The sequence below is a fragment of the Rhipicephalus sanguineus genome, chromosome 8 (genome assembly GCF_013339695.2).
Source record: "Rhipicephalus sanguineus isolate Rsan-2018 chromosome 8, BIME_Rsan_1.4, whole genome shotgun sequence".
NCBI lineage: Eukaryota > Metazoa > Arthropoda > Arachnida > Ixodida > Ixodidae > Rhipicephalus > Rhipicephalus sanguineus.
In genome coordinates, this window is record NC_051183.1 from 40,886,862 (window position 1) to 40,899,222 (window position 12,361).

General features: G+C 46.1%; 1 protein-coding gene across 1 annotated transcript in view; it reads left to right on the forward strand.

The window, feature by feature from the left end:
• LOC119401767 (lipase member K-like) overlaps nt 1-3,164 on the forward strand; it is a 36,101-nt gene extending 32,937 nt beyond the window's left edge. Inside the window, exons 7-9 of the mRNA XM_037668739.2 lie at nt 152-223; nt 1,259-1,327; nt 2,910-3,164. Of these exons, the coding sequence (XP_037524667.2) occupies nt 152-223; nt 1,259-1,327; nt 2,910-3,164 (396 nt within the window). The remainder of the gene's footprint in view (nt 1-151; nt 224-1,258; nt 1,328-2,909) is intronic.
• The last annotated feature ends 9,197 nt before the right edge of the window (nt 3,165-12,361 follow it).

The window sequence follows — 12,361 nt, forward strand, 5'->3', positions numbered from 1 at the left end:
ATCGCCCAATCTTGCTTCTTGCAGCCAAAATCCCCGGATTAAGTTGAAGCGCTGTCCTAAATGCTGCATTGAGGTCACCTACCGGCATACGAAAGGCTCCGAGACGCGTTTACTGTTCATGAATAGACATATATCTTTTTCGCCCACGCAGACGAGGGTGCCTGTCTATGTGACAAACTTACCTGTGGGTTCCTCCAGCCAAAACGTGCTTCACTATGCTCAGGTAAGTCTGTCGGTCACCTGTGCTCGCTTGCAATATTGCATATGCCCGAGCTGAACGCACAGGGCACTAGAGAGAAAACCGGTTGCTCTCGTCTTAGTAAACTACCTTTTCGCAATGCCAAAGCCGCCACTCTTGGGCCAAGAAGATCATCCATAAGCGAGAACATATACAAAAGATGGTTGGATGGGTGGATGAATGCTATGAGCGTCCCCTCTATAACGGGACGGTGACACGTGTGCCCCCAGGCTCGAAAAAAAAAAAGAGAAACACAACGCTTTCCGCTTTATTGGCCTAATGCCTTGTCTACTTCGATTAAATCAATCTTACTATAGAAACAAGCATAAATTCACAGCCCCTTTAAGGCCGAATGCCCTTATTTTTCCCACTATTTATTTTTGACCAATTTCTATAGTTTTCTGCCACGAAGAAAATGCGTATAGCGACGCCACCTTGCGGTTCCCGCAACCAAAACGCCATGACGTCATAATGACAGTGCCTGCTAGAGTCTACGTAATTATATATCAGTGCAGTAAAACTTCAGTAAAACCGAAACACTTTCGTAAAATAGTCTTCGTAAAATAGTAAATAGTAAAACATCAGCACCAGGTAACAGCTAGGGCAAGAGGGGCAGAGCTGTTCGTCTCACCCGGCCAGCCCTGAAGGGGGTGAGCGGGAGAAAGACAGGGCAGGGAAGAGCAGAAGAAAACTTTTATTTTGTTTTCACAGGGAAACTGTATATAGCTAGGCGAAACCAAAATTGGCGAAACCAATGTGCGCAAGGATTCCTAGCGCTGATGTGCCACAGAAATTCGGCAAGTCCCACTGGTCCACTAAAAATGAAAGCGGGAACACGTACGGCGAACACATACTAGCATTTCTGGACGGACGTAACAGATAATTGAGAAACACTGTAATGAACTGTCGGGATCAACCCTGTGATCAACACAGGGGCCGCACGTTTCAGAAAAGCTGAAACGTGCGTCGTTTTGTTACACGTGGTTTTGTTACACGTGGTTAAACGTGGTTTTGTTACAGGTCTTCCGGGCGAAGAATCTTGTCAGGTTCGATTACGGGGAGGAGAAGAATAAGGACCTATATGGACAGGTATGTACTCAACTCAGTAAATACAATACATTATATGTAGCCGTTGGTTGTTCACCCATGTATTCAGTTACTTCTCAGACACTGCTGCTTTTTCATCACTAAAGTTAACGTTTCGTGAATTTTCCTAACAATTGAGTTAATACTGACGAGTGGCTAATCGGTACTCAAGTTTGCTGCTAGGTACTTGCAAGACACAAGCATGTTATGTCATTCCATGAAGACTGGCTAAATAACGCGTGAGCCCACCGCCCTCTGCCCCGAAATAAAATAAAGTAAAAAAAAACAAAGTTCACTACTCGCTAATGACTTTTTCCGACGGCATCACTGCACCAGCGAACCGGAACATGCTCGTTGCCGAGTTAGCGGAGTGTGGATATAGGCCAATTGGTGCCGCCAGTATCGTAAGCACTGTGCGAAGGACACCAACCTGAGTGCAGACTGAAGCCATCGCATTGTAGACAGTGTTACAGCTCCTGTCTCATCCCGCATCAGTTACTAGTTGTCGATGCAGCTAACGTGATTTTTTTTGTCTTCGACATTAGAGAAATTACAATGGACCTATGTCTACTATTCTTACAGAATAAAGACACTAGTGACCATGAATGTTGTAACAAACGAGATCGTTTCTCTTGTCCAGAAGAAGCCGCGGTGGCTTAGTAGTTACGGTTCCTCGCTTGAATATTCGTCGTTTAATAGTCCTTAATTGTTCCAATATCGAAGAGGCAAATTAACGTGACCCATCCAGTCTGTTTTTTTTACAGCTTGTAAACGCATCTCAACGCAAGACAGGCATTGTAGTTTCTATAAAGGTAGCGTAATAGGGAACAACAGTTTAGTAAAGTTTTCTTTTAATGGACCTTCGATAAGCTTCCTTATGTAAGACTGCAAACGTGCCTCTTACAAGCCACCTCTTACCCGTAAGGCAGCCGGATAAGTTAAAAAATTGTCATCATCATCGTTATCAGCCTGTCTATGTCCCCTACAGGACGAAGGCCTCTTCCAGTGATCTCCAGTATGCCTTATCCTCTGTGAGCTCATTCCATTTTATCCCTGCGAACTTCTTAGTTTCGTCGCTCCATCTAACTCTTTAACTTCCTCTAATACGTTTCCCATCCCTTGGTATACATTCTGTTGCTCTTACTGTCCAACGGTGGTCTGTCCTGCGCATTATGTGACCAATCCAGATCCATTTCTTTAGCTTTATGTCAACGAGAATATCCGCTACCCCTGTTCGTTCCCTGACCCATTCTGCCGTCCTCCGATCTCTTAATGTTAATCATATATTGTTTCGTTTCATCGCACGCTGCGTGGTCCTCAACTTTTCTCTAGTTGCTTTGTTATCCTCCATGTTTCAACCCCATGTGTTAGAACTGGCAGTATGCAGTGGCTGCACAATTCTCGCTAAATTGACTGTGGCAGATTTCCTGACATTTTTTTGGGAGTGCCTCTTTAATGCGTTCCCGCACATTCTTATTCTCCGGTGACTATCCCTTTCGTGATTAGGCTCTCCTGTTAGTAACTGGCCTAGGTATGCATATTCTTGTATACACTCCAAGGTGAGTTCAATATTCTTTTTTTACAGGCCGATCCGCCACCATATCCCTTGGAGAAGATTCAAGTACCCTTCGCAATCTATCAGGGAGAGGGCGACATCTTCGCCGATCCGCAGGACGTGGAGGACCTTGCCGAACGTCTTCGAGACGTCCTCGTGCTGAGACAGATGATGCCGGATCCCGATTTCGGTCACCTCGACTTCATCTTCGGCTACGATGCTACCAACATTCTCCATCGTCACATGATAGAACTTGTCTCGAACTACACATCAACTGACGCTTGAATGAAGGCCCTAGACATGGTGTAGCCACTCCATGAGCCTTTTATTTTGAAACACCCTAGACATGCATAGACAAGGTACGCCGACAGTAAGGTTATTTTCCTTCGAGCAAGCCCTTTCGTTCGCAGACTGCTTTTCTTCGTCGTTTTGCTTCTGCAGCTGCAATTCCAGTGAAAGTGCGTAGGCTGAGGGTCAACCATGCTGCGCGACAATGCCATACCAGCTTTGAAAAAGAAAAGAAAAGAACATTTGTGGTGTTCGCATACTTTCACTGGAACTGGAAGGGGCGCTCATCGGCGGACAAAAGCAGCCGAAGCAGGGGGAGCGGGGGGAGCTTGAGGTCACATGGTAATAAACTCTCAAACAGTGGTTAAAAATCACGTGATAGAAAACTCCCCACGTAGTAATTTCGATTATGACAACATTTTACTACGTTCCTCAGAGGTGGCGGTAAAACTCTGTCATGTGTTACTCCAAAATGAGGTAATAATTTTAGGACTGAGTGAATTTTCAGAGGTAATTAGTTGCAAGAACCTCAATCTCGGCTAACTTTCGCTTAGAGTGTGGTGTAGCCTCTCCATGAGCCTTTTATTTTGAAACGATGTCGTACTGGACCTTTTCTGCACACATTCGTTAACCAGCTGCGGCGAACACTTCTGGCCAAATTGAACTACCGTATTAACTCTCATACCGCTAGTCCTGTTTGGCACCGGTTATTGGAACAGTTGCAAAATCGTGGATGTTGGCTGGCCTGACAACCACGTAACTACAAATTAGGGCAACATTATGCTGCATTAGGGCGACAATAGGTAGTTCTGGAATGCATAAAGTACGCAAATGAAATAAATACGTTAGAGAAACAAAAAAAACGGCAAGTTTGGAGAGACGCCTTCTCAGATTACAAAAATTACTTGAACCGAGGCCTGAAAAGCATCTTCAGTAAAAAGCGAACACCTTCCTAAATGACTTCGTAATGGACACTGGACTAGATAAACGCTTGTGATGAACAGCTGAGTATAGCTACGTACGAAATGATGTGTTAATTCGTATAATCTGGGTAGAACCTGGACAGAAATGTGTGCGGGTAAATTTTCTATGGCAAGTTGAACTTCTTCAAGTGAACTGCCAAGTTATTTTCTTGATCTGTTCAGGTTGACTGTATGTCTTTTCTTTACTTGTACATTTTTGTTTCTGTGTAACATTTTCCGAGAGATGAAAAACTTATGAAAGTGGAGTAGCCGAAGTTATATAAGCCTCAACCTCTGCACAGCAAGCCAATTAGAAATCAACAGAACAAAGGCCGGGGGAGGTAGAGGGATGAAGTGATGAGAAACCATTGAACAAGGAAAGCCGCTGGAGCTGACGTTTCGACGAGAGAACGTTAACGAAGACATGTCACCTTCGCGAAACATTGTCTCCAATGACATTTCCTTTTCAAAGGGTCGCCATTAGGGTCCACCATTAAGATGAGATCTGTTGTTGAGAAGTGTACTGGGAAGTGATGATGTGCATTGTTACAGATGTCGTTTAAATTGCGTTTCGCCGTTTCTGCGCTTGCAGTTTAGAGTCGGATCGTGGCCAAATAACAGTGATATGTCATGCACGACATTATGACGCTTCGTATACATATACCAATTAACGAGTAATTTCCCAGAGGTATGGAAGTTTGAATGAATAAAGCAGCTGTCGAACAGAGAGAGAGAGAGAGAGATAAAAAAAAAACGAGAGAAAGGCAGGGAGGTTAACCAGAATTGTAGAACAAAGAATATCGTTGAAGCCAATGTCTTGACATAGGCTCATGTCTGCAGCCGGACGAAGAGAAATCGTCGTATCGTAACATCGGGTCCAGCTAAATTCGCCTTTCGAGCATTGATGATGACCGGCAGAACAAATATGTTTAGATCGCGTAAATGTTACTTCCTAGCAGCGACGTTCAGCATTTAGCTTTGCCGCTAAAATTATTCTAATGTTGAAATATAACTCCTAGAATTTCTTTGTTATAATAAATTGTAATTTTAGAAACCTGACTACAGATGGAGTTTCAAAATATCATGGGAAGTTGCTTCCAGCGACAGAAAACACTACTGGGCGATGTTGTATATAATATACGAACGAGTGGGCATTCGCCCGAACCAACGGATCAGAAGAGCGCAGACAGACTGACAAACCCAGTTATATATACTGATTTGATCCGAATACGGGGGTTAGTTATTAGATATAGTGTTATGACACTGTGTGCATTACTTTAAAGAGGTACTGACACGAACATTTTCAGTTGTCGTTTTTTTCTGCGTCTAATGAAAGCCCAAGCCCTCGAGAGCCTAGAAATGGTAGTGCTAAGCGCGAGTGCACCCTGAAAAAGTAAGTACAGTATGTTTTTAAAAGCTAGTTTCAGTTCCTACTGTATCCTGACTCACAACACGGCATGAGTTTCTCGTCACGTGCTCGCACAATACATAGTATTAATGAGAACTAACAGACAATAATGCCAAGGAAAGTATAGGGGATGTTATTTGTAATAATTGGGAGATAAATGTGAAGAAAGTAAAGTGGACGAAAAGATAACTTGCCGCTGGCAGGTCCCTGCCGGCGGAAAGCTATCTTTTCGTCCACTTTACTTTCTTCACATTTATATCGCAATTATTACGAATAACATCCCCTATACATTCTTTGGCTTTTTTGTCTGTTAGTTCTAATAAATGTTGTGTCTAACAAAGAAAAACGAGCCCTTAAAAGCCATCTTCTTTCCTTCACAACACATAGTGACGTTTCCACGGCCGCTCCGCACCGCGGCTCTGTTGGTGACGCACAAGCGCCCATTTTGAGTGTTTTGGTGACGCACAAGCGGCCATCTTGGAAGTTTTGGTACCTCACGTCATCAGAACTAGCCAGACTGCTGCGTGAAGTCACCAGAATTAGTATTGTAGCCTGACGTCAAGCTGATGTCGGTAGGTGCGCCATGGAAAAATTGACTTCAATATCAAAATAAAATATATTATCAGCATTTGATGAGCTTCACACTTGCTAGGAGTCGTCTCTGCATACAGGAGATTTGTATGGAAAAGTAAACTTGCCTTCGAAAAAAACGTGTCAGTGCCCTTTTAAGGCGTTTTCCGAAAAGCAGTCTGTTCGAGCCAACGTTATTGTCATGGTGCTTTCGACATTGTCGGCATTTTTCAAAAGTTTATTTTTACCGATTGTATTAATCCCGAAAGACTTGCGGCTGTTTGTTTTCGGTGTCGTCTAAATGCTCAGCATTTCTACTGTCAGGCGCGTGGCAAGAGCGTCACAGGAAGAATCGAAATTTCCTCGACGTGGTCCAGGAATTACCGGCATTGACCAGCGCTCTTTGAGCATGGCAATTCGTTTGACGTTCGCTCTTCGACATTCACGACATGACGTGCGCACCTTGAAGTGCAGTCTATGAACCGTGTGAACTATGAACGAGGCATACCATTTTTCATAGAAAAAAAGAATGTATAACGCCGAGTTTTTATTGCCTGACGCTCAAGGAAGCCAGACCACTATTATTATTGTGAGCCAAAAGGACTCGCCCCGAAAGGTGCAACTGTGTTTATACTCTATAAAGCATCAGACGACGCGTTAGAAGAAAACGATAGTGACGGCACAGACGAGGTGAATGAAACCGGAACTAAAGTAATTTCTGAAGCATCACTTAAAATTATATTTAAAGCACCTACAGAGGAATTAATGGAGCTCTCTAAAGTCACTAAAGACTTAATTAAAAAAACGACAGCAGATGAAAGTGGTTACCTCAAAAGAAGAAGAAAAATTGCTGAGCTGTCCAAACTGATCAACATAAGTGAACTTTGTGACGTACGAAACTATAACGTCAGAGTTAGAGGCAGCAGTAAAAAAAAAGGGCGGTAACATCAAGGCAGCTAAGCGAAAACTCTGTTTTTAATGAAAAGGCCATAGAAAATGCCGTCAAATATAGGACAGACAATATTAACGCCAGAGCGTTAAAGAGCTCGTTTCGCAGAAATTCCAGTGTCGGCGTCGTTGGCTGTGAGCGAAAAAGCAGCGTACGTCAGCGAAAATTCGAGGCAGATGCAAATAAAGAAATATTTAAAATTTTTGGTTCGAGTGGGACCGGGGATTCGAACATGCGATCCCTTGCTCCGTGGCACGAAGCGTTTAGCCGCTCGGCCATCACGCATACATCTTGTGACATACTAACGGCGAGCTATTTATCTACACCATTTAGCGTTGGTGGTACGCACGTCTCGGAGGTGCTTCAGCGGGGCAGAGGCTTAAAGATAACCCGCTAGATGGCGCTAAAGGCCCACGGGCGCGCTCGGCCCGCCGCACGTGTTTCGTCGCACAGCATGCATGGATATAGGAGCAGGAGGGCTTCCGCAAATTGGTTTTTCTTGCGGCTAGGTTTAGGTGTCCACCGAGAAGCGAGGCTAGGGATTGGGAAGGCGATACAAACACGGTCCGATTACGCTGTGGTGTTCTACTCTTGAAATCTAAGCTCAGGCGTCCTCAACAATCTTAATGACATATAGTGAGCGTGTTTGAGAGCTTTCACTCAGGGCAATACAACTGAAATGCAGGTCCATACTTCGGTGACGCCGTACTAACCATCCTGCATTGAGAGTGGCACACAAAGTAAATCAGTGGGATCGTTGTGATCAATATTGAGAAGTGTATGTAGGCAAGGTCAATTAGAGCAGTAGACTCTATGTCTAGAACAAAATGCCACAGGCAACTCGGCTGCTAAGGTGTGCCACACGGGGAATTGGGGGGGGGGGGTATTGCGTCGGCGTACAATATCGGGGGACGGGGGTGGTGAGCATAATCGAGACGAATTCTGGAAACATACCTCATGCTGCATTTAACCATCTCTTGGTGTCATCAGATACAAGAAGCCGGTCACACAAGCGAATTTAGTGCCATTTTGTGCGAGTGCACTTATGCCCCAGAATGTCAATTTGGCTGCACGCTGCTACACGAGAAAGGGAAGTGTACTTTGGAAATGATGGTGATGGCGATGGGTACTTCTAAGCAGCACAACAGGCATTTGTTATTTCAGGCAGTGTTTCTAAAAATGTGTTTCAGCTATGAGCAGCCCTTAAAGTGAACTTTACATACAAACGCGGCGGCTGCGGCCATTGCACGGCGTGTACTGGGTATGCCCCCAGCGGTCGTGGCTGTAAACTGTCTGAGAGCGAGAATAGCAGAGTAGTTTTTTGTGGTATAGTACGTTTTAATGCAGAAGAATATTCCTAATAACGAAAACGATAGTTTATAAAAAAATCACAGCATATCCATGGGGTGAATGATGATGAGTGGGGCGAACCTCCGGAGGGAATAATCGGTAAACCGTGAAATTCTTCTGTGAAATTCGCCCAGTACATCATATAAAGAGTGTGAAACACCGTGTATATATTAAACATCAAACTTTTATTGTACTGTTGTTTTACGTGGTCCCTTCATTATCACCGCCTTGTGATCGGTGAAATGCAAGGAAAGTGTCCGCTCCCGAGCGAAAGAGAAAGCGCCAAGAGCGAGCGCGACTCCGAGCGAAAGAGAAAGCGCGCCAAGAGCGACCGTGTGCCCCACTCGCCCTGTGAGAATTAACGGCAAGGCTAGAGGGAAGACACAACGTGCGTAGCGTTCCTCTTCGCGTTCCACGACGCCAGGTCGGTAGCATGCCCAACGAAAGCCAACAAAACGCGATCATGCAAGTCTCCGGCCATGGGGAGGTTACTCCGTATACCTCCCATAGGACGCCTTAATTCATGACGTCAGCGCTGGCAGCGCCAAACGTCCCTTCAGTTACTATCCTAGCGGCTGGGAATCAGAAACTCAAACTGCAGAATGGCGGCGCAATGATATGCGTCGTCATGGCAACACTAACACCAGCCGCGCCTCCTCTCCCACCTCTCGCGCACGCGCCGTTTTTTATTCTTTTTGTTTTGTTTGCGTGCACGGTGTAAGGATATTCAGGTGTTGACACTGCGCGCGCCTAAGCGGCCAGAAAATGTTCGGTCATCGGTCCGTTGAGCGGTGCGCCATCTAATGGCTTGAGGCGGAGAGCGCCCTCGAGTAGCCGAATCACGGTGGTGCTGCGTCATCGCCGCCGCGCTCGCCGTGCCCTCTCCTGTTGCTCTCTCGATTTCGCCCCTCGACGCCGCTTGGCGGATGCACATTATCCAGCAAAATGGCACAGAAAAATGCACGTTATGAGCAGCATGCGTGTTGCTATGGAGACGACTGCCCCGCTTTTCGTAGCGCCCTCTAAGACGGCGCCGATGAAACTGCACATATAACACAACTAATATTGGCCGCACTTTATTGACTACATTTCCAAAAACGCTGATTTTCATATAACTAGTGATGATAAACGCGGAGGAAATGAACGGATGATATCGGAGGATTCATGACATCTCTTCTTGAAATGCGCCGATTCTGCAATTCTTCAGCTGTTCTCTGGGCGCACCGATCAGCTGTGTGGCGTTCCGGAATACTTTAAAAACGCTTCCACCCTGAAGAAATGGGACAAGTTCCAATCAGATAAAGAGCGCCGTCGACTCGTGCAAAAGTGAACTCATTTGTTCGTCTCAGAGCAGCACAAGTTTTCATACATCTACCTAAAGTCTCACAAACGTGGTTATAGGCGATGGCGAGTAATTAACCGGAGACAAATGCAAAGCACACACTCAAACACGCGGTTCTGTGAGAGTTGTAAACTTGTAACTATAGTTACGTCGCATGGGCTTCATGTCCGCTGCTTGTTCGTATAATGATTTAAACGGAGCATCGTGCCCTTTTCAAATCAGTCATTTTTGAAAACATTAACTGTAGCCCCGCTGCAGAGAACAGCTACTCGGTACGGACGTGAATTCAAGTTGACACAATGAAAACCGCGACTCAAAGGGCACGCTCACCTGTCGTATTTGTTTTGGGGCCGGCACATATATTTCCGGACTTGTTTTAGAAGTATTCGAGCAACAAAGCACTATGCACGAACAGCGCGAGTCATAAAACATCGCGTCGCACAAGCACACAGCGAGCGAGCACCATGAAACGGACGAGCGACGACGGCTAACGCACGCCTTACCAACGCCAGACACGAAATTTCTAACGGATTTCAAAGTCGGCGGCGCCAGCAAGGCGGCGGAAAGCGTGCCTCCCGGAGGTGAAGGAGTTGATTGAGAAGGAGAGAGTTGGGAGAAGAGAGACGGAACGCAGATTTTAACTCTAATCCCAGTCCATGGATGGCGCCTCAATTTGTCATACCAGTCACGTTGGTTTCTTTCACTGGCCTGCTCCGGCTTCGCATTGCCTCATTGTCCCATTTAGCTCCCAAAACCAAACATCTTGCTCAAGGTGTGCTTTGCGTTTTTCGTAGAAATAATTTCTTTTTCATGTACATTAAGACGAAACGTTGAACGCTCACTAGAGTATATCGCCCGCAAAGGATGTATTTTAGTGTGATTTAACTCTCGTACGGCAGGGTCCTCGCGCCGTTGCCAATGGGCGCTCGCCCGTTGCCGATCGGGCGAGGTGGCTACATATTACTAAGTACTACTACTACAGAGGAGGGAACGACCCACACCCTAAGGAGCTTCGCCCCTAAAATGCTGCGAACTCGGCTTCGGATAGTCACTTATTAGGAGCTGGCTCGCTAGGTTCTTAAGCTGGGGCAAAGTGCCGCGCTGTAAGCGTAACCTTAGTTCCAGAGGCGACTGCTACAGGCGCAGCTCGCGCGAAAGAGAAGTCTTCTTCCTCTTGTTCTTCGATAGCCTTGATGATGATAATAACGTAGGCAAAACCACATATAGCATAGCAAACTGTAGCATGCGGCTCTCGCTCAACTCCGGCAGTGGGCTTCGATACTAATAACTAGAGGTCGGATTTTTAGGCATCAAAAAAGCTCGTTTTAGGCGCCAAAAGTAGGCAGGCAAAACAACGTTTTCGGCCTCCAATATCGTAAATATAGGCACAATAAACTTGCACATAAATGAAAATAATTTCAAACGAAGACGTGCGCGACCTCTATCTACGACAGGAAAACAAAAATGTTAGTGCCTAAGATGGCACAAAGGCGCCAAGAGTTTAACATAGCTGTGCAATTGTGCTTTGTTCCGCATGGTTCGCCGAACATGGTCTCTTCCGTGTTCTTCGGGGTGAGTCAAGTGTCCACCGTCGAATCAACTCACTCCTGGGTATCTTTTCGGCATGACTGAGAAGGGCAGAGCAGGAGCAGGCAGCCAGATCGCTAAAAGACCAGAAAGGAGGCATTCCTCGTCTTCGCCGGGTCGAATCGCGTAGAGCCAATTTCTCCCCTGGCAGTGAACCAATAGCGTAGCCAGGCGGGGAAGGGTGGGGGGAGATTCAACCTCTCCCCCCCCCCCAGACATTTTTTGCGTAATTGTATATACGTGCACACATACAAACGCATGCACGAACATCCATTAAGTATGGTTGACCCCCCCCCCCCCCGAAAACAATTTCTGGCTACGTTACTGCAGTGACCACATAAACAAGTAAATTACGAACAATACGAAAGCCCCATGCACATAACATTTTCTTCCTTTTTTTTGCTCTCCACTCTCCTTTCCGCTGAAGGCTCTCCGCGGACTCGCATTCGCCAACCGCTCGCGCCATGTCGGCGCGCCGGCGAGTTCTCGCCGGCGCGTCCTCCTTCACTGCTGCTAGCGGTTGTTTCCAGGAGCTGGTTGAACTAGAGGACTAGGTTGAACCCAATAGTTCCCAACAGTCAATCTTACGCGGTAACATGAATAACAGTCTGAAACAGCACCCGGGAGCGAAACTTGAGACTAAATAGCGTTCATATAAGCGCCAATATTGAAAATAGGCATTTATAGGCATTTGTAAGCATTTAGGCACGAACGCCAAAAATGGGCATTTATAGGCACTAAAAACACTACAAAAGCTCTTCTTAACCTCTAATTCATGCTCATATATCAAAATGGTGCGATAGGAGCGCAAGGAACAAAATAGGCATTTGCCTAAAATCCGTTCTCTACTAATAACATGGAAGAAGAAGACAAGGAGGCAGAGCGGAGGGATCACAAGGCAGCAGCAGCGCGGTCTCGACGCCAAGACCCTGCGGTGAGAGCTCGCGAGGCCACAGAGATACGTCAGCGTCGTGCGGATCCCGAGATACAAGCCCGCGAAGACGAAGCAGCGCGGAAGCGGCGGCA